At 41.9% G+C, this 23,419-nt stretch overlaps 1 protein-coding gene across 9 annotated transcripts in view; it reads right to left on the bottom strand.

The window, feature by feature from the left end:
• VWA3B (von Willebrand factor A domain containing 3B) overlaps nt 1–6,406 on the bottom strand; it is a 104,468-nt gene extending 98,062 nt beyond the window's left edge. For 2 of the 9 annotated variants that reach the window (XM_061626923.1, XM_061626927.1), the window contains exons 1-2: nt 5,492–5,899; nt 1,723–1,780 (exon numbers count right to left, since the gene is read on the bottom strand). In XM_061626923.1, coding sequence (XP_061482907.1) covers nt 1,723–1,750 — 28 coding nt within the window. In that variant the 5' untranslated portion in view covers nt 1,751–1,780; nt 5,492–5,899. Of the gene's footprint in view, nt 1–303; nt 530–1,722; nt 1,781–4,744; nt 4,795–5,243; nt 5,300–5,491; nt 5,900–6,372 lie in introns of those variants that run through there. The other 7 variants (XM_061626922.1, XM_061626924.1, XM_061626931.1 and 4 more) reach the window with 6 other exon arrangements.
• Nucleotides 6,407–23,419: the final 17,013 nt, after the last annotated feature.

The following is a 23,419-nucleotide window of genomic DNA, read 5'->3' as shown; positions in this document are numbered from 1 at the left end:
TTATTAAACAGAAACCTAGTCCTGTAAAGGCATTCCTATATTTAGGCTGCAATCATAAACTCACTTACCTACAAGTAAGCCCTATTGAATTCAGTAGGACTTACTCAGAGTAGATGTGGTTAGGACTGCAGTGTTAGTTATTTTAAATATTTCTATATCACTCTTCACCAAGATTGATTCTAGTTTAACAAATTAAAATACCACAACAATAACAACACATAATAAAACAGCCTATCAGCAGATAAAACTAAACCATGAGCAAGAATTTAAAACATCCAAAACCTGAGAGAATAAGGTTTTTACCCAATGACTGAAAGAAAGCTGTATCAGCACCAAGCAAGTCTCCCTAGTGAGGTCATTCCATAAACATGGGTGCCGACACAACCAGAAAGCCTCTCTCTCTGGTTGTCATATGCTTCACCAAAGGTAAGGCACCATCTGCACTAAACATTTAAACCCTGAAAACTTTGGAAGAGAGGGGCAAAGAGGCTGCAGTGGGAAGGGTGAATTGGCAAAAATCCCCTCCCAGCCTCCATGTGCACCATACATATAAAGTAGTCTCATACCACTTTAAACCATCATGGCTTCCCACAAAGAATCCTGGGTACTGTAGTTTGTGAAGGGTGCTGAGAGCTCCCAGGGAAGATGGATTGATTGTTAAACCCCATGAGAATTGTAACTCTGTGAAGGGAATAGAGGTCTCCTAACAATTCTCAGCACTCTTCACAAACTACAGTTCCCAGAATTCTTTGGGGGAAGCCAGGACTATTTAAAGTGGTATGATACTGCTTTAGATGTATAGTACAGAAAAGCCACGTCTGATGAACTAACGGCACAGGCAGGATGGCATGGAAAAGTCACTTCTTCAGTCGCCTGGGTCGGAAGCTGTTTTGCCAGTAACGCTCGTTTGACAATGGCAAGATGGGATTCAAATATACCTCTCAAAATCCTGGCAGCAAAATCCAGCCCCACATAAAGCACATTATGATAGTCCAATCAGGAAGTTACAAAGGTGTGGATAACTGGGGCCAGACTACTCCTATCCAGGAGAGGATGCAGCTGGTGAAGCAGGCACAAGGCACTCTGGACCAAGGCTCCAGTGACAAAGCTGAATCGGGTGGGTGGGGCACACACACATGTAAAAATACCCAAGCCATCAACTTTCAGGGGGAGTGCAACCCCTTCCAGAACAGGTTGACCATTATCTCCAGAATCCAAGAACCACCTATCCACAGTACCTCCATCTTGTTGGGATGAGCTTCACTTTATTGGCCTTCATCCAACCGATCGCTCTAAATCCCTGGATGACCTTACCCTGCAGCTTCATATAGCTCACAGGTGGGCAACCTACAGCCTCCAATCTCATCTTATGCAGTCCTCGACATCTGCCTCATTCTGTCATCCCATCAGTCATATCCACTTTATAGTTAGGTTTCTGCAATATATGTGTGTGTTCCTCTGTGTATAGCACTCTAAGGTCACAAAGGAATTACTGCTACAGTGTTGGTAGCTATATTGATCTGTTATACTAAAAATAAATAAATAAATAAACTTCATCAAGCTCAATGGAATTGCCACTGAGAACTGACCTGCATAAGATTGGGAATTCTAATTTGAGGTAGCCCTGGTTAAAATTGAAGCAGGGTGGTCTTTACTTCAGATTAGTTACTCCAGGACACTTTTGCTCTGGCTCTGCCCATCATAATCTCTGGGTCTACTCACCACAAGCATGAATTTCGTGTCTGTTCATTGTGAGAGAGTTGATTGAAAAGTTTCATCTCTGAAAAACACACTGTCCAATTGTGGGAGATTCTCCCCGTCCTCAGAAGCACATACCCACCCATCCCCCAATCCCACATTGTTTAGGAAGACCCCCAACCTTCTGGAGCAGCTTTGCAAGAGATCAGCTGGCTGCAGGGGACAGAAGAAGGAGACAGGGAACTTTCTTTCAGTGGCCTTCCTTAAGTTAACTTATCTTACAATCCAAACCCCAATGTGTATTTTTCCCTTGAGAAGGAGAAAGAGATGGAGAAGAAGGAAAAGATCACATAAATTAATTTTCCACCCTTCACCTTAAGGGTGGGTCTTAAAAATATCTCTGCCAGAGTAAAGAGGTGAATCACGCTGGCCTCTTCATTCATGCGCTGCCTCTTTAGTTACCTGGCATAACCACAACAGTCACTTGGGCAGTTGTTAAACAAGAAAAAAAAACAGGACAATATGGCTGGTGATGCCATAACTAGAAAGCACTTCAAAATATCCCATCTTGTGCAAACATTTACCCTTTGACTGCAGTACCAAATAGTAAGTTGTGCATTTTGCCTCTAGGGAGACAGAGTTCTGTCTCTAAGCAGCCTTCAAGCAATATGAATCACAGTGACTTATTGATGAGTGTGATGGATTAGGGCCTGAATTAAAGTCCTTTATTGCAGTTGTAACTTCATGTTACAAAATCCCTATACAAAGGTCACTTCCACAGAACAATGTACATGAATTCCACTTGTATCCCGTAAGAGATAATACATATGAGATACTCTAAAGTACTACATAAATGCTAAGTACTATTGTTTTATGTGGATCATAACCTGTGATTATCCCACATGCACATCAACTGCAGCATGTGTGCTGACTGAGAATCTGCAGTCACTCTCAGCTATTTATATATGTTCAATTGTCACATCGCTAAATAAAAAAGGAAATCAGTTCTGTCTAGAAAAAGTCCTAAGTGACATCAAACAAGCCAATATCTGTCATCCTCCATTGCCCAGTTTGTAAAACGGGAAGAAGGACCAGCTTCACAAGGTGGCAAAAATGAATAAATTGGGATTAAAGCACTTTACATATGAAGGTGCTGTAAGAAATAGAATTTGTTCGCAAGGAAGGAGAATCTACCAGGAGTCTTTGCAAGGAACTTCAAATACTACATGAAGACAGAGGCTAATTATTCCATGGCAAAATAAATCCTGGGATAAACATTGCAAATTAATAGAGTGCAAAAGTTCTGGCTGGTGGATCCAAGTGCCATCTTATTTTGACAAACGTTTGACTGTAGTTTTCACTCTGGAATTTAATTCCACACCAGCTCGACAGTTTCCTTACCTAAACTGCACAGAGAATTTTATGGAAAATGGGAAAAGAACATATAATAGTTCTAACAGAAAATTATTAAACTATAAAACCAAACTCAACTAAATTGAGGGAAGGTCAGGATAATTAGAGAAAGAATAATTAAAGGGTTTATCTGAAGCCCAACATATTAAACCAGATTCATTGAGAAAGTTCAAAAAGAATTCATCCACAGCTGTCTTCTTCAGTTTGGGGGGAACATAGAAGCACATCCCTTGGGCCCAAGCTTGTTATGGATTTTGAAAATTTAACAGATGCAGCCATCTGTGCTAAAAAACCTATATTCTTGATAATAAATGCATGGACTTCTCAGGAAGCTTAGGGAGCTGTAAGGATTCAAAGCAAGAAACTGGCAAGAGTCCCGACTCCCAACATAACACTATGAAACTTGGGAGGGTGCCACATATATATAGCTATAGATATATAAAATCAACACCACCTCAGAGAAGAATCCAGAAGGGAACATGAACAAAATTAGATTCCTGCTTACAACTGTCACCAATCCCCAGTCCTTCAGCAACTACACTGAAGCCTAGAGGTAAAAGCTGACCAAATGCTAGCACCATTGTCCACTTAGGAACAAAGTATGTCTGAGGACCAAAGTACACCTTGTGTGGGAGACTTGTGACTAGACTTCTCTATTTATTTATTTATTTATTATTACCTGAGATTTAACTATGTAGGGTTCCAAATCTACTCACATCAGATTCCTTTTTCATCTACATCATTGGCCTGATCAATATTGCCTTCTTTCCTTGCCAAGTAATTATCTGCCCAGGGGTGGGGCTGATTTGACCAGGAAAATGGTGCAGGGGGAGAGTGAAAACCTTTTCCCCCCTTCATGGCTGTAAACAAATTCATTCCCTCCATACTAGCATTTTAGTTACCAGACAATGAGGGGAGCCAGGAAGACCAGTCACATCTGTGTAATGTGTAGCTGGGCCATGAGCTGGCACATAATGCTAAATTAAAGGAACTCCACTGGGCAAGAGCCAAGGGAGCAAACGTGGATTGGGAAAGTGCAGGTGGTATCAAAATCCTGCTGAGGGCTTTTATCTCACACATTTTCAGTACTTTTATAACTTCAGACCTTAATCCAGAGAACTGTGCTAAAGCTCACTTCTGCAAAGAAGGGGGGGGTACATAAATTAATAAATAATAAAAGACTACAGAAAGGTAATCATGTTGCTCTATTTATTTATTTATTGCATTTATATACCGCCTCATAGCTGAAGCTCTCTGGGCAGTTTACAACAGCATTGCAACTACTGCAGCAAAAATAACTAGAATGCCTCGTAGTAACTTAAAGCCTAATGAATTTAAAGGGCCTCATCATTATTATGGCATTATAAAGTGTATGAAGACTTCCAGATAGTCTTATAGTCTTTCTAGAATGCTCCAGGTTAAGTCCACTGACTGTCACATTATACTCTGAACTTCACATATTGGGGGGGGAGAGAATTTCATTGTCTCTTTGGCAAGGCTTTGGATGAATTTGAACAGGATTTTATAATTGCTGTTCAGATGTATTTTTTTCCAAGACCAGAGGTAGAATCACTGGATCTGAATCCTGAAAGGGCTCCAGTACTTTTAAGACTACAATCCTATGCAAACTTACCTAGGAGTAAGATCCACTGAGACTGCAATCCTAACCCCACACACCTAGGAGTAAACTCCATTCAGTAAGCATACTTCTGAGCAGACATGGCTAGGACTGCAGCCTAAATTCAGCAAGACTTACTTTCTGAACAACTTTCTGTTGCACTATGCTGAGAAAATCTGCAGTTTACAAAGGTATACAGGCAATCCTTAAAGATACAGGACCCATTTCAGGGGCTGGACCTGGCAATGCCATCCAGAAGAGAAGGGGTGTTTTCACTGTTCTGCATTGCACACCTACTGTCTATTTGCTGCGCACAATTGTCTGGATAGGCAGCAAGTGAACTGGTAAGGAACTGATGATCTAGAGCTCACGCGTTCTATAATTCCTTGGCCCTAGTTCTTCAATTCCCAGAATAACAGTAGAGTGCTTGCTTTTTTCTCTCCTGCGCAAAAAGGATAATTCACAAAAAACTACAAGCAGCAGCAATACAATTACAAATTAATTAGCATCTCACTCATTCTTGCTGTTTGGATCAACCAGGTGCGTACCACTCGCACCAGCGCCCCTTGGCACAGGCTCCAAAAGAGAGATGGGGAAAATCAGTCCCCAGGATGATGCCTCAAGTGGAAAGATAAAAGGAATCGTGGCATTAACTGGCCAGAGCTGGCGGTCTTCCGCTCATCGTGGGAAGCCCCCATGCAAGTCAAAGAGGGGGGGGCTGCTAGAACTCCTGTGCGCTCCCTGCAAGGCGCCCCGCCTCACCTGGTTCGGGCTACCTAGCCGCTTCCATCTCATTGTGACCGACAGGAGGAGCGAGTTCCAAGGCGTCGCCGCTGCTCCGGCTGTCGCAGCCGGTCCGCCTTTTTCTTTTGTTGACGCTAGAGACAGCTCGGTTGCTAAGCCTGGGCCGATGAGTTTACAACTTTCCCGGAACCGCCCCTTAAGGGAGGAGCGCCTCAGTCTAGTTAGGCGAAGCACAGTCGCGGCGTGGAGGGTCGAGACGTATACACAGCCTAGTTCAAAGGGCGGCCACGTGGTTGGCTTTTGTTTAATTGTGGATTACAGGCGTCAGCGTCGTGTTTGTGGGGCGTGATTTTAATCCGGAACTGGCGGGTTTAAGCCCTTTGAACGTGTGAAATAGTATTCGAGCAGCACTGGTGGTATGCGCGGTACATTTGCCTGCCTGCCTGCTCCAAACGACTTCCTGCGATAAGGACAGACAGTGGACATTTCACCTCTGTGCCTATTTATGTATTTCAAAGATTTCAGTGTTACCATTCAGTATAAATAGTTTCAGAGTGGCTTCCAAATTAAATTATACATGCAAAGTAGATGCTCTATGACTGACCTATGGTCCTTCCCTGACAGGAAAGAACGTATCACAACTTGTAAAAATATATTTGAAGAATCATGAGATCATAAAACCATAGAACTGTAGGACGAGAAGAAATGCAAAGGATCCCACCTAACAACAGGGTCAGCTTTAGGGGCGGGCGAGTTGGGTAATCGCTTAGGGTGCTGAGCTGAACTCAGTGGCTGTGTGTTTGTTTAAAGTAGTATCTGCAGTGAGCTAGGGTGGTTGTTGTGTATGGTGACACTGGCCCACGAAGACTTGTTATACCACTCTCCAACAAAGGACCTACCTGTAGCTGAAGAGCGAGTGCTGAAGCTCAGGAAGAGAGCTTGTAACAGGAGTAGGGTTGTCAGGTCAGAAGCAACCCAAAACCTGAGATTTGAAGGCCGGGCCCCAGTGATGTCAAGGGGCAGGCCCTAGTGATGTCATTAAGCATCAATCACAGTTGCTTGGAGCATACAATTTTTAAAAATCTGATTGGAAATTAAGATAGAAATCTTAGCTAAAAGATGGAGCCTGGGTAGCGAACATTTAATCTAGCCTACTTGCTTTCAGCAAGAAGGATTAAAATGTGCCTTCAGGCCAGGCCAGTCATCAGAAGGTCACTGTAGGGAAAAAGGAGCTTAGTGTTGTGGAGATGTTAGATGGGAGCTTTGGGGAGTAAAGATGGATGCTCCTGAAGGCTGCAATTCTAAACACACTTACTAAGGGATTAAGCCCCATAGAACTCAACAAGACTGACTTCTAGTAGATATAGTTTGGATTGTGCTGTTGGTAAACCTTGACTAGGGTTCCTCTACAAAGTCATCCATATCCAAGCAGGGTTGGCCAACCCCCTGCCTGGAATGCCCTGCCCTTATCTTTTAACGTGGCTGCTCCAAACTTCTTTACAGATTTGACCCTTCACTTCAGAAAGAGGTCTGAGAAATGAGTAAGAGTAAGAAGTATCTTTTAAAATTGTTCTTTTCAATTCATACCTAGGGCAGATCCACACCATTCATTTAAAGCACATTCAACACCCATTTGAAGCACATGGATCCCACCACAGAATCATGGGAACTGCAGTTTGTTAAGAGTGGTGAGAACTATAACTGTGAGGGGGAAACGACACTTCCCAGGATTCTTTAGGGGACATTGTGCGCTTTAAATGCGAGTTGGATGTGCTTTAAACGTATTGTGTGAATCCACTTAATAAATTTTGCCGGGATGTAAATTGTTTTAATTAATTTTTCAAAATGGAAATGAGCTATAAACTGTAGTGGGTGACCATGGGCTACTCACCATCTCTCAGCCTATCTGCCCCTCAGGATGAAAACAATGGAGAACCATGACCACCCCAAGGCATACTTAAAATGTAAAGGAAGTATTGTACAACTGCAGTGTGAAATCGGATACTTATTGGGACACAGTATGACAAAATATTTATATAAGCATGACTATCAAATATGTTTATTATTTATACAACCTGTAAAGATATTTATAGTACAATCCTATGTTTGTTTACTCAGAAGCAAGTCCCAATGTATTCAATAGGGCTTACTTAACCAGGGAAAACTGTACCCTGAAGTGATAAGGAACTTGTTCTTTTAACAAGCCCTTTAAGTTGAGACCTTATCCCAGTCTGAGTCTGTGTTAGAATTGCTTTTTATTTATTTATTAGATTTTTATACCGCCCGACTAGCATAGCTCTCTGGGCGGTGTACAACAAAGTGCAAAAATATACAAAAATTCCATAGTAAAATACAACAACAATATAAAAGAATAAGAAAACTAAAAGCAATTACAACACATATTAAAGCTAAATTAAGTTAATATGTTTTTAAACTTTTTCTTTAAAAAAAATGTTTTTAAAGCTTTTAAAAATGTTTTGTTTTAATATATTATAAAGTCTGTTTTTATTATTTTTAAAGTGTTTTTAGTGCTTTTGTTTGCCGCCCTGAGCTCCTACTGGGAGGAAGGGCGGGATATAAATCAAATAATAAATAAATAAAAATAAATAAATAAACTTCATTCACTCAACCCAAAATTCAGAATCATGCCACTTTAAGCTGTTTTGCAACTGTTTATACTTGTTTTATGGTTATTGATTTTTAAAGTGATTTATTTCTTATTGTGAGCTGCCTTGGTTTCTAATCACCAACCCTACCTCACAGGGTTGTTGGAAAGGACACAGAGAGAGAGAGAGAGGTGTAAAAATACACCCCATATAATCCTAACCATGTCTACTCAAAAGTAAGTCCTAATGGAGTATTGGATTAAATACTTTCATATTTCATAGCCCAGGGTCTGACTCTTGCACAGAAGAGAAAAAAACCTTTAAGCCATTTACTTACACAAACTGCAAAATCTGAAAGCCTCCATTTTCTGACATTGAAATTAAGCTTAGGCATGCCTGGATCAAGAAGTCACAACCTGGCTTCATTTATTGGCTACAATCCTGAAAGGGCGGGGTTAGAGCCAGAGCTCGAACAAGTTACTTTTTTAAACTACAACTCCCATCAGCCCTAGCCAGCATGGCCACTGGATTGGGCTTATGGGAGTTGTCGTTAGAGCTAGGAGCTGTTCTAAACATCTGTAAAACAGATTTAACAGTCGCATGGGGGGGGTTGACGTTTTGGTGTATATCTCAGGAACCAGACCACCTAGAAACTTAATTTTTTAAAAAACAATTGAAGTGTAGAGTCTGGTGATTAAGGGGCACTAGCTGGGGAACCAGAGGGGGCCCCCAAAAACCAGAGACTCCAGCCAAAAACCAGAGACCTGGTAACCCTAAACAGGAGCCATTTTGTGTGCGCGCTGAACACAATAATAAGGAATATAGGCCTACAAGTCCCTAAGATGCATCCTTTGAGAGCCACCCACACTACATGACAGAGACTTCATTGGGATTCAAGAGCTGGAGCAGGAGTGCACTGAAAGCAGGGCAGCAAATAACAGGCAGCTCACTCTGGGCCCTTTTCGTTGACATTGCTGGGGAAAAGCCTGGGAGTAACAGGAACAGTTACACTGCAATGTTTTGCAGAAGCCATGCAACTTGGTAACACTGCAAAGCTGCAGGACTGCCGGGGGGGGGACAACCAAGGCCATTTATCTCAGGCTCCTACAAAGCAAGGGCCCCTCTACCTCAGTTCCTGTGCATACCATTGGTCCCTGCCCTGACCCATTGCCCAGCAGAATTCTTGGTCTTTTGTTTAAAGTGTTCATAAAAAGAGAAAATAACATATTAGAGTGTTAGATGACACTGAATTCCAACATGCAACTCTGACATAATGAGACCTGTCTGTCCATGATGAAAGAAATATATCACATAGTTGTGTATGAAACAGAATAGATACTAGTTTGAGGCTTAAGCTGACAGTAAAATGTATCCTTAGGAGGCTGGAAGGGAGGTGCCTCTTTATTAGCTAGGCCTGTAGCCCAGTTGTGAGGGAGTGTAAACCAATCACGATAAGGTAAAATCTTTATGTCTGGGAAGCAATAGAGATAAGAATGATCAGGCAAGCTTATGATTGGCCCAGGCTCAGAGCTTGGAAAAGTTACTTTTTTGAACTACAACTCCCATCAGCCCAATCCAGTGGCCATGCTGGCTGGGGCTGATGGGAGTTGTAGTTCAAAAAAGTAACTTTTCCAAACTCTGCCCAGGCTAAGTGGCACTGGTTATAGGAGTGAAGGAACTGGAATAGCCTTAAGGAGAGATTCTGTGGCACAGCAGGCAGCCTGTTCTTGTTACAAAAAGAACTCCAGACCCACCAGGGAAAGAGTTCAAAGAGCAAGTGAGTAAATGCCACCTAAGATGTCCAGGCAAGGTGCCACTGGAGAATAATTTTCTGTGTCAGTTATCACAGAGAAAGGCATGGGAATGGTGTGAGGCCAGGCCGTAAAGAAGGAATCCTTCCAGCATAAATAGTGGAGAAGGGCAGCAGCAGGCCACAGCCAGAACTGTGAGAATGAGCCCCAGGAAGGAGAAAGAAGCTCTGCCAGAAGGGGTTTGGAATTTGGAGGAGATACTCAGGAGAAGCACAATCCAATCCCTATTCTGTTATTCACAGGTATGAAAAAAAGAAACACATCTATCATTCAGCTTGATCCTAAGGCAAGGAGGAGCTGCAGATGAGAATTCTCACATGTAGTCCATACACGCAATGGGGGCAACAGCAGGGCCCCCAACATCACACCTGCACCAGGCCCCATAAATCCTCTGGGTGGCCCTGCAAAGCTGACCACAGGGGAGGAGGTACCGCTAAAGATACTTCTTGACCAAGGTGCTATTTATCCTAAGGCAGCTCTGCCACCTAATATGTCTATACCCATACCTATAGTAGGGATGGGGAACCTTTTTCAACTCAAGGGTCACATTCCCTTCTAGGCAACCCTCTGAGGGCAACATGCCAGTGTTGGGTGGGGCCAGAAGCAAAAGTGGGTGGAGCAAAAATGTTAATTTTTTCACACATCCCTCTCCTCCCATCTAAATAAGATGCATTATCAGAGTTCAAAGACACATTCTAGACTGGTGAAAACATTAATGCATGGTGCAAAGCAAGGCTGGTGAGATGTGTGGCCTGGAAAAAAGGGGTGTGACTAGGGAGGGTGTGGCCTAGGGAGAGTCCCAAGGGCCAGATAGGCTTGGAGGGCCACATACCACTCCCGGGCCTGAGGTTCCCCATCCCTGGCCTAAAGCATACAAGTCATACATTTCCTCAACCTTCTTTAAAAGCACAATCTGGTAGAGCCCTTGACTGCAAGATCAGAGGATCTTGTTGGAATCTCATTATTCATTTGCTAGTGAATGCAGCCAGACTGTGCAAAGTTAGTTGTATTTAAAGCCCATTGAAATCAGAAGAACTTGATGAGGCCAACTCAGCATAGGATTGGGCTATTACTGTATAATATGAGGAGGGAATTGAGGCTGAACTTGTGTATCTACTTTCCTGGGAATAAGCCTACATCAACTCAGTGGGAGTTCTTTCTCAGTCAGCTTGTATAGGGATGTGCTGTTAATCACTTTGTACTTGTTTTTTGTCTTGTTATTGGGTGCAACCTCCTTAGGATTGTCTTCCTCTTTTAGGGATATTAAACTAAATGTTTCAGTACAGACAACTTGAAAACAGGAATTGTGGGGACTAAAGAAAGAAAAACTAGTAACAGCAATAAAATTGCGGCTATCATGCTTTTATATACTGAAAGATAATGCCATTCTTTTTTGTTTTGTTTCTTGATTTTTAAATTGTTTTGATTTTCTCACTGAAGTTGCCTTTATTTAATAATAATGCACTACTATCCATGTCTGATCAGAAGTAACCGCAATGGGTTCAATGGGACATTCCCAGGTAAGTGTGTATAGGATTGTAGCATAAGTTTGCCAGTATATATCAATTGTCATCATTTATTTGCCTACAATATAAAATATACTCTTTTGCTTGTTTTCATAGAAAACTTTATGAAATCAGGGTTCAGTGACTCTTGGCTACCTGATGAAACAAAATGTGTTTCGAACATATCTGTGTTATTTTTTCAGCAGTGTTAGCCTCTAGAGGCAAACTTTGACTCTCCGGATTCATTACTTAACCATATAAAGGTGATAACAGCTAGTGACACATTACAGACAGCAATGAAACAAAGAGATTCTCTAATGACCCTACAATTTGTTCAGATTGCAGGCTTTCACATACATATATCAAGGCCAGAAATTAAAATGGCAAATGATTCTTTTTAATATGAGAGACTAAAATATGCTGTATAGGTTAATTTCCTACTGAAAGGAAAGTTCATGGGATGAAACTTAAAACTGCAATACAATTGGACAATGGGGGATTGAGCACGTTGGCTAATTGAGACAGACACTTACAGTACAATCCTGAAAAGATCTTTTTTTATTTCATCAAGCCTACCCGGACATATCATTTAGTTATCTGTGTTTATTTTGAAAGTTTTACTGAATTATCTGTTCATACTTGGTTTTTAACAGTTTTGTGGATTTTAGCTGTGTTTTATTGATAATTTTATCATTTACAGAGTTTTGTGTGATTAAGTGGCCTATACATCTTTTTAAATAATAAATAAATAAAAATCCTATGCATGTGTATACTCAGAAGGAAGCCTCACTATTTTCAGTGGGCTTACTCCCAGGTGCGCATACATAGGATCACAACTGAAACAGTGCAATCCTATACATGTCCACTCATGTCCAGCTCTGTAGCCACCCTTCCTTGTTAGGTGGGGCAGCCACATTTCTAGGTGGGGCATTTGAGGAGAGGAGGCACATAGTGCACATACTCTTTCTCTGATTCTCTCTGGTGGAAAGAACATGAGGGCCAAGCCAGGGGAAGAGAAAGGCAGTGACCTTCCCCCTCACCTCTCCTGTATGCAGAGTGTGTGTTAACTTACATAATGGGCTATGTAAAGGTCAACTTAACAGAAAATCTAGTATGAACTCTAGGAATTAAATGACTGGCATATTTTGTTTCATAAGAAAAAAAGGATGTTAAGTATACAGTGAACAAGGGGATACCAAAAGGTGTAAAGAAACAAAATAGTTTATGCTATAAATAAGAAGTTAAAAATTAGTGTGGAGCTTGTTTTCTCAAAGAAGAAGGAAACAAATTGTCACTGTGATTGTGTGTATAGTAATGATTTAAATGAGTGAAGGGTAACTTAGGGTAGATATTTTTTCAGATCACTTTAGGTTATCTCTTTATTTTACCCTATAGCAATAAGCACCAAATCCTGCTCCCGTGATCATAACAACTGCAGAATAAACAAACTACTAGTTAAACTATGGAATTTGCCCCCACAAGAGGCACTCATGGCCACCAACTTTTCGAGGTTTTAAAAGATGATTAGACAAATTCATGGAGGATAAGGCTATCAGTAGCTACTAGCTGTGATGGCTGTGCTGTGCCTCCATAGTCAGAGGTGGTATGCTTCCGAATACCAAGTGCTGGAAACCACAGGAGGGAGAATGCTCTTAGTCAGGTCCTGCTTGTGGGCTTCCGTTAGGCATCTGGATGGCCACTGTGAAAACAGGATGCTGGACTAGATGGACCATTGTCCTGACCCAGCAGGCCCTTCTTATGTACGGCAGGCAAACAAACATGCTTCTTTTTGGCTGGCTGGGTAAAGAACACAAGTGATACTGAAAAGCAGAGCAAAGTCCAAGGGGTGGAGACTAACTCTAGCCCATAATGCTAAGTTCTAATATTGAAAGCTTCAAGTGCGATGTTACTATACAGGCTGTTTTTTCAGGATCACATAAGCAATTATAGGGTGATTGTGATCATGAAAAATTTACCCTCAGTCAGGGAAAGTCTTGAGTGAGCAGACTTTGGGGAGCTCTTCCAGATGAGGCTTTTGATGTGCAGTTGCTCTGCCTTATTCACTCAATTTTTCAGAGGGTTCTGTTTTTAAATTGCCCCTGTTCTTAAAACAAGCTGTCATTCTTTAAATGGAGGCTGTCATTATTTGCCATGTCACAAATTAAAAAGACCATTTTCCAAAACAAATCTGGGAGTTGGGGGGGAGCACAGCTCTAGAGGGGGTTGGTGCACCCATTTGGTGGCCCATTTGCCATGCACTGGCTGCAGGGCTGTTTCCTTAAGAGCCCGTCCTCCAAATGCCCTCACAGAGGAAAGTGCCTTTTTGGCTGTGGCATCTCACTTGTGGAACTCACTCCCCAGAAAAGCTTGCCTGGCACCTACACGGATGCCTTTTATGTGCCAACCAGGGGCCTTTCTCCCATCCCTTTGGATTTGTTCTACTCTCCAGTGTTAAACCTCCAAGGCTTTTAACCTCCAATGTGTTCCCCACCCCACCCCCATGATTGTTTTTAGTACTGCCTTTTACTGGTTTTACTGCATTTTTATCAGAACCTTTGTTTCAGGAAATTTTTGAAGGGCACATAGAAATGTTTTAAATACATAAATAAAAAATAGATGGTAACTCAGCCAAGTATAAAAACTGTGCTTTCAGATTTCCAACTCCAAGCTTTTTATCACTTGAGCTACAGAAACATATACTGCTGCTTTCTGTTAGGAAGTGAGGGTAACTGTGATGCAGCAGTTAGACTAGGAGTGGAGAGACCCAGGTCCAAATCCCCACTCAACTGTGAAAGTCACAGAGTGGCCTTGGGCCAGTCACTATCTTTCAGTCTAACCTACTTCACAGCATTCTTACGCGATAACATGGAGGGGACCATTGTGTATCACTCTAGGAAGGGCTGTAGCTCAGTGTTAGGGCACTTGCCTTGCACGCAGAAGGTCTCAGGTTAAACCCCCACCATCTCCAAGTAAGGCTGGGAGAGATCCTGGTCTGAAATCCTAGCACCTCACTGCCAGTCAGTGTAGACATTACTGAGCTAGATGGACCAAAGATCTGACTTGGTATAAAGCAGGTCCTATGTTTCTATGAGAGAGCCAGTGTGGTGTAGTGGTTAAGGTGTTGGACTACGACCTGGGAGACCAGGGTTTGAATCCCCACACAGCCATGAAGCTCACTGGGTGACCTTGGGCCAGTCACTGCCTCTCGGCCTCATGAAAACCCTATTCATAGGGTCGTCATAAGTCAGAATCAACTTGAGGGCAGTACATCTACATCTCTATGGTTCTATGACCTCCTTGGGAGAAAGGTGGAATATATATGCATCCAGACGAACAGGTTTTTTAGCATTATTCTTTGTTTCCAAGGATACAACCATGGTTTCTCCCACCCTTACTTTGGCTGCTGTGGAGCAAATAAGAAACCAGGTGGCTCCAGCTATGTGAGGGAGAAGCCCAGAAGAAGCTGCAGTCTCTGCTGTGCGTGTAAAACTGTTCAAGGGAAATCCAGATTGCTATATGGTAACCTTAAATGTAAGAGACTACAGCCTGAAGAAAGCTTAGACCACAACAAACCAGTTCATTTCTAAACGTATATCTACAGACTTGCAATGATTTTGTCATGATACACTCTCCAACAACTTGAGCCTCTATGAGCTGGTCTATTAAGCGTTTACCCTAATTTGCTTGCACAAAGCTTACACAAAGGTTAGATTATATCTGGCCTTTACTGAGCATCCCTTCTGATTTGTTTTTGAGGTGGTTAGATGGCAATGAGCATTCATCCCTGATGTGCTTGTGGGGAGTTTGCATGACTTCCTGTTATTCATTCATCCCACACTTTTCAATGCTTTTCCTCATCGCTATCCAAACTGTAATAAGGCGAGTTCTTGTTTTAAGTGGATTTCTTGTACTAGGGTGACTGAGTGCTTTCATATATTTTAAATGCACAAACCTAAAGTTTTGATATGTGCCTGAATCCCATCCACAAAATACTGGCAGTCTGGAGATACCCATGTATTCTAGTGAAGGTACTAGTGCTGCAATTCTGTATACAGTATACTTACCTGGGAGTCAGTCTTATTGAACACAATGGGCCTTACATCTAAGTAGTCATGCATTAGATCACACTGTAATAATTTTAGAGACTTTTTAAAGCTACAGCTCCCACAGTTTCCAGGAAGGGGTGGAGGTGGAATAACAATGAAATAAGCCTGTAATCTAGATATTTCAATTCCACCATATGCATGTGGTTTTTTTCTGCAGAAAAAATAATTTGCTTGATTTTCCATGTTTGAAGGTCATTTTAAATCATTCTAAAAGTAATGCTTTAAAATGACCCTCAGACATGTGCGTGAAGTGTGGCGTTTTCTTGCTAATGCCAGGGAAAAAGGAAAGAAAAATAGAAAGATGGTTCCCCTCTCTCTATCCTGTTTGAGTGTTACTGGATAAGGTTTTATTTTTACAGTTCAGTAAATACCATCAGCAGTGAAATTACTTGTCCTATCCACATGCTTAATAATAGCTTGCAATGACTTTTTCTGTAGGAGGGCCCTTACATAATCAGCACAATTTGTTTTCAGTAAGAAGCTACTCATAAACAATGTCACAGTTCTATGCCATAAAAAACAATCCTGGGGACAGAAGGAGACTCTAAATAACTGCTTAAAATCTGGAAATTACACAGATAGATAGCATCTTGTCAGCCCAGTTGTTAATTATGGGACAGTAAAAATGACAGGGCAAAATATAGCTCAATTACATTATACATGGAAGCAGCCAAGTGCAACAAGCACATTTAACTTTCAGCAAACCTAAAATGAATGAGCTTCGTGCTGGATCTCAGAATGCCAAAAAAAAAAATCTAGACATTCTAATTAGGAAAGGAATTTCCTCCTGATTGGCTACTGATCTTGGGAGTTTTTCCCCTTCATGTGTAACATATGGCGTGATTTACTTGCATAAAATTAGGATTTTGCTGAATTATCTATTGCATAATGCCAGTCGCATCTTATATGAACACCTTTTTCATTCCTCTTCTCTACTTGTGCCACAGTCTGAATTATATTATTTTTCTCGTATTTATTACCTGCCCTTCATCAGCAGGTCCCAGGGCACAATTTAAATTCAATATTAAAAACAGTTAAAACAAATTACAGTCCCTGGATTAGGGTGCATCATGAAAACAAGTATCTCAGGTGTCAAAGGCCAAGGTAAAGAGGTGTGTCTTCAGCATACAGCAGAAGGTATGTAATGAAGGTGCCAGACACACGTCTGTGGAGAGGGAATTCCACAACCTAGAAGCCACCATAGAAAATGCCCTCTTTCGGGCCACCACCCCTCAAACCTCTGAGAATGGTGGAACTACCAAGAGGGCCCCTCTGCTAATCTTAGCACCTGAGGTGGTCTGTAGGGAAGAAGGTGGGCTTTCAGATAGTGGGGGCATAAGTCATTTAGAGCTTTAAACACTAATGTGAGCACTTTGAATTGGGCCTGGAAACAAACTGGCAACTAATGCACCTGTTTTAAAACAGGGGTTATATGAGTTCTAAATGAAACCCCTGTCAGTAATCTGGCCATTGCATTTTGGACTTGAAGTTTCCAAGTTGTCTTCAAGGACAGTCCCACATAATGTCCTACTTGCCACCCTGGGATCCTACTGGGAGGAAGGGCGGGATATAAATCAAATAATAATGATGATAATATAATAAAAATAAAGCATAATGCAAAAATCCAATCTGGAAGTTCCCAGAGCATGGAGTACCGTGGCTAAGTAATCTCTCTCCCAAAAGGGGCTGTAGGTGACCAACCATAACCGGAAATAGGCACTCCTTGCCACTGAGGCCACCTGAGCCTCAAGTGACAATGCTGGATCCAGAGGTACCCCAAGCTATGAACCTGCTCCTTCCAGGGAAATACAACCCCTGGACAGGCTATCTCCCCACCTCCTGGAAAACACAATCCCTCTGTCTTTTCAGGATTCAGATTAAGTTCACCGGCCCACATCCAGTCTATCACTGCCTCCAAGTACCTGCTTGCACCTCTACCACCTCTCTGTCTTCAGATGGAACTGAGAGGTAGAGCTAGGTGTCCACCACATATTGGTGTCACTTCACTCCACAACTCCTGATGTCAGCTCCCTAGGGCTTCAAAATGGAAACGGACTGCCTTCAAGTCGATCCCGACTTATGCCGACCCTATGAATGGGGTTGTCATGGTAAGCGGTATTCAGAGGGATTTACCATTGCCTTCCTCTGAGGCTGAGAGGCAGTGACTAGCCCAAGGTCACCCAGTGAGCTTAATGGCTGTGTGGGGGTTTGAACCCTGGTCTCCCAGGTCGTAGTCCAACACTCTAACCACTACACCATACTGGCTTTCTCCTAGGGCTTCATGTAGATATTAAATAGCATGGGGGGACAGGGTGGAACCCTGTAGGACACAACATGAAAGTTCCCATGGTGTCGAACAGAGGGCCCAGATAACTACTTCTGGAAACAGCTGTGTAGGTAGGGGCAGAGCCACTGAAGTGCAGTGCCCCAAAACACCACCTTCCTGAGTGGATGCCATGGCCAATGGTATCAAATGATACCAATGATACCATGGCCAATGGTATCAAAAGCTGCTGAGAGATCAAGAGGATGAGCAGGGTTGCACTCCCCAATCTCTCTGCCAATAAATCTCATAATCCATGGCGACCAAGGCCTTTTCAGTGCCATGACCAGGTGTGACACCAGATTACAATGGATCCAGATATTTTGTCGCCTCCAAGCATGACAGAAGCTGGACTGCCACCACCCTTTCAAGCACCTTGCCCAAAAAAGGATATTTGGCACTGGGCGATAGTTATTTAAGGAATCCTCTTAAGGAGGAGATGCACCGCTGCCTCCTTCAAAACAGATGCAGGTGTGGGGAACTTTGGCCCCCCAGACAGTGCTAGGAGTTGTTAGGAGACCCTGTTCCCCTCACAGAGCTACATTTCCCAGAGTTTCCTGGGAAGAGAGATTGATTATTAAACTACTCTGAGAATTGTAGCTCTGTGAGGGAAATAGGAGTCTCCTAACAACTCTCCCCACCCTTAACAGACTAGTTCCCAGGATTCTTTGGGGGAAGCCATGATAGTTTAAAGTGATATGATATTGCTTTAAATGTATAGTGCAGATGGGCCTAAATTAACCTGCTTTTTCTGGCACTCTTCCATGGTCACCTTGCTCTGTCTTTACTTTTACTACTTCACAATGCAGCACTAGCTTTAGAAGTCCCGCAGTAACCAAGCTAAGTGGTTTTTTGACCACCATATATCCATAAAGTTGTTGAGCACATAGTGATGTAACCAAATTGCCAAAATATTATCCGAGAACCAAACTAGATGGGGTGCTAAACATAGCACTTGAACTTGTGCAATCTTTTTTTAAAAAAAATGTTAACAGCAGGTGTGTAGAGAGGGAATTGGGATCGGGAACACAGCATACAGGCAGGAAGGGGGTTCACTTTTCCTCTCCAGTCTGGAAGCCCAAGCTGCTATTAACCCCAAAAGGGAAGTTTTCATTGGCAGTGTTAATCCTATCTATCTTCATGTTACAGCCCTGATTCTGCCCTGCTCTGCCCTCCCATGCACCTGGTATTAACAGGTGTTCATTTTGTTTTTAAAGCAAGATTTAAAAAAAAAAAACCTTCAGCATTTAGCATCACATCTAACAGAAATACAGGATCCATATGCAGAGTCAAATAATTGGTTCTAAACCATGACAAAACTAATTGAATTTATTGTGAATAAAAGTCCACAGGGAATAGGAAGTTTTCTGATAAACATCCATACCATTTCTATTGACATGCTATCTCATCAACAGCCAAAAGGAAATCTCCTTACAGAGTTCAAATATGTGTGGTGCTTGTTTCTTAGCTGGCAACTACATTTATCACTTTCTTTTCCCATATAAGAGAGCCAGTGTGGTGTAGTGGTTAAGGTGTTGGACCAACCTGGGAGACCAGGGTTCAAATCCCCACATAGCCATGAAGCTCACTGGGTGACCTTGGGCCAGTCACTGCAGGGTCGCCATAAGTCGGAATCGACTTGAAGGCAGTACATTTACATTTTTTCCCATATATCTTCAGGCTGGAGTGTTTAAAGACTAGCCTGGACATGATACGTCTTCCTTGATTACACAAACATTCCCCAGAGGGGAAGAAAAGGCATATAATACTCAGCCACAAAATATTTTCCAATTATATCATTTTTAAAAGCAAGAACTGAATGTTCTATGGCTTGCTGTAGACTTAAAATTAGCTCTACAGTGTAGCCTATTTGTTGTTGTTATGTGCCTTCAAGTCGATTATGACTTATGGCAACACTATGAATCGGCGACCATCAATAGCATTTGTTATAAACCACCCTGTTCAGGTCTTGTAAGTTCAGGTCTGTGGCTTCCTTTATGGAATCAATCCATCTCTTGTTTGGTCTTCCTCTTTTTCTACTCCCTTCTCTTTTTCCCAGCATTATTGTCTTTACTAGTGAATCATGTCTTCTCATGATGCGTCCAAAGTATGATAACAGTTTCATCATTTTAGCTTCTAGTGATAGTTCTGGTTTAATTTGTTCTAATACCCAATTATTTGTCATTTTCACAGTCCATGGTATGCGCAAAACGCTCCTCCAACACCATATTTCAAATGAGATTTTTCTCTTATCTGCTTTTTTCACTGTCCAACTTTCATATTCATACATAGAGATCGGGAATACCATGGTCTGAATGATCCTGACTTTAGTGTTCAGTGATACATCTTTGCATTTGAGGACCTTTTCTAGTTCTCTCATAGGTGCCCTCCCCAGTCCTAGCCTTCTTCTGATTTCTTGACTATTGTCTTCATTTTGGTTAATGACAGTGCCAGGGTATTGATAATCCTTGACAAGTTCAGTGTCCTCACTGTCTACTTTAAAGTTACATAAATCTTCTTTTGTCATTACTTTAGTCTTCTTGACGTTCAGCTGTAGTCCTGCTTTTGTGTTTTCCTCTTTAACTTTCATCAGCATTTGTTTCAAATCATTACTGGTTTCTGCTAGTAGTATGGTATCATCTGCATATCTTAAATTACTGATATTTCTCCCTCCAGTTTTCACACCTCCTTCATCTTAGTCCAATCCCGTTTTCCGTATGATATGTTTTCATGATCTACACCAGCCTTTCCCAACTAGTGGGCCACCAGATGTCGTTGGACCACAATTCCCATCTTTCCAGACCATTGGCAATGCTGGCTGAGGCTGATGGGAGTTGTGGTCCAACAACATCTGGTGGTCCACTAGTTGGGAAAGGCTGATCTACACAGTCAAAGGCTTTGCTGTACACTATAAAGCACAGGGTGATTTCCTTCTGAAATTCCTTGGTCCACTCTGTTATCCAACTTATGTTTGCGATATGATCTCTGGTACCTCTTCCCTTTCTAATCCAGCTTGGACATCTAACACTTCTCACTCCATATATGGTAAGAACCTTTGCTGTAGAATCTTGAGCATTACTTTACTTGCATGGAATATTAAGGTAATAGTTCAATAATTACTGCATTTCCTGGGAACCGCTTTCTTTGGAATTGGGATGTATATTGAACACTTCCAGTCTGTGGACCATTGTTTTCTTTTCCATATTTGTTGACAAATTTTTATCAAAATGTGGACAGATTCAGTCTCAGTAGTTTGTAGCAACCCTATTGGTATGCCATATGTTCCTAGTAATTTGTTTCTTCCAAGTATTTTAACAGCAGCTTTTACCTCACATTCTAAAATTTCTGGTTCTTCATCATACGGTTCCTCCATGAATGAACCTATCATCCTTGCATCTCTTTTATAGAGTTCTTCAGTGTATTGCTTCCAGCTTCCTTTTATTTTATCTTGAGCAGTCAGTGTGTTCCCCTGTTGATTATTCAACATCCCTTCTTGGTTTAAATTTCCCTTTAATTTCTCTAATCTTTTGGAATAGAGGTCTTTTGATCTGTGCATCTTGATGTGGTAGGTGGGAAACCCACACATTTCTAAAAATCTTTCTAAGGTACATCTGTAGGTATGTGCAATGTGTCTGTCTTCTTAGTGCACTAATGCTGCTCTTTACCTCATCTGCTCTGTATGTGTAAACTAGGAAATGAAGGGGGAAAAGGGAGGTAGTATCAAACACAAAAGGGAAAACAAGGCACAAATCCACAAACTGATACTAGAAAATTAAAGTTTCTAAAATAATACAATAATTATTAAATTTTTATTTTCTAGACTGATTTTGAGGTTTTCCCTCTTTTATCTTGTGTATACAAAGATGTATACAAAGACCTTGGGAAAACCATGGCCCTCCAGTTTAATCTACCTCACAGGGTGTTGTGAAGTGAAAAGAAGGGGAACCAAGTATGCCATTCTAGTTCTGATAATGGGGTAAAATTTAGTTAATACATCAAGTAACTAATACTAGATTTCTAATGAGGTCTGAGGTTTGACACCCTAATTCAGAATGTTTGCACCTATATATTACAGCAATGAAATAGCTTGGGGGTGTTTATAGGAAGTCCTTTCACATTGCTTAGGGGTAGGGATGGTAAAATGCTTGTGGTATCTTCCATGTGGCTCATATTGGCCTCAGAAAGTAATAATCCTTTGGGAAGGTTTCTCAGAAAGGGAATCAGGTAGGATTGCCACTTTTTTATCCTAGAAAAAAACTCCTTTGCCATTAGCTGTTCCATGACAAACAAAAATTCAGCATCTGAATCTTTTGCTGGCATGCAATTGTTGTGATGGGTGCTCTTGCTATGGAACTTTTTGCCTGGAATGTGAGTTTTGAAGCACGAATGGGGAAGCTGTGGTCCTCCAGATGCAGTTGGGCTCCAACTCCCATCAGCCCTGACCATTGGCCATGTTGATTAGGGCAGATGGGAGTTGGAGTCCAACAACATCTGGAGGGCTACAGGTTCCCCAGCCCTGTTTTAAAAGCAAAGGGACATGACCAGAAAGAGATTTTCAATTTGCAGTACTTCCATTCACAGCACAATCTTATACAGGTCTAGTCAGAATTCAGTGGCGCTTAATCTCAGATAAACAGAGTGGGTGTCTCTGGATTACATGTTGCTAACAGCTGTCTTGACATAAGAGGTTCATTTCAGCTATATTGTTGTTCCACAACTAAGACTGCCTGGGAAATTCTGACTCAGTTACTAGAGTTCTTTGAAAAGAAAAACAAGGCATTTTGTTTTATATAAAGCAAAATGTCAATTGAATCTTTGATCTCCTTTCTACCTTACGTCTAGTACACCATCCATTCTGTGGAGTCTCTGAAGGAAGTGTTTGTTACAACTGCTTATACAGAGGAAAACATGCCATGAAATAGAGGCTGCCTTACTGAGAAGCAAGCATACAAATGAATTGAACAGCTGTGATCCCTCACTCAAGGCATGTCCAGGCACCTCTAATTTGGGGGATTGGGTGCCCTCTGTTTCAGCACTTCTGACCTCCTCTGACCAGACATGTGAAATGTCTCAGCTGCGCTAATTTCCTGCCAGTCCCCACAGCTGCTGTGTGACATGGAGAATGAACCTGACCTTCCAGTATTTTATATATATATATATATCTCGCTGGTATCATTTCTGACTGCTACTAGAAGTGCTCCCTCCCCCAAATTCAAATGTGAAGAGGCAATGGGGGAATTCTGTCCCACGCGTGGCTTGGCTTACTCCATGCTGCAATGTGGACCTCGTGTTTTGAAGTAAACCTCATGCTCATGTCTTGGGACATTTGTTAGGTGCAAAAATATCTATTTTTCAGACTTTTAGTAATCTAAGAGTCTTAGAAATACAAACACACCAAATTTCAGCTTTTCTGGCAGCCTGGATTTTCTGTGACTATCTGAGAGAGCACTTTCAAATGTGTGTAGGGCAGGACTCACTAGGCTGGGGCTAATGAGGCATTTGGTTCATTTCATTCAGGTTCTGTTACGAAACCCAAACTCCTCAAGTCCATAAGTTGCCCCAGGTGGCCATGTGCCTTTCTTTACAGAGGGCAGT

The sequence above is a fragment of the Rhineura floridana genome, chromosome 5 (assembly GCF_030035675.1).
Source record: "Rhineura floridana isolate rRhiFlo1 chromosome 5, rRhiFlo1.hap2, whole genome shotgun sequence".
In the NCBI taxonomy this organism is placed as follows: Eukaryota; Metazoa; Chordata; class Lepidosauria; order Squamata; family Rhineuridae; genus Rhineura; species Rhineura floridana.
The sequence above is the reverse complement of the archived record's forward strand: the minus strand, read 5'-3'. Positions and strand labels throughout refer to the sequence as shown.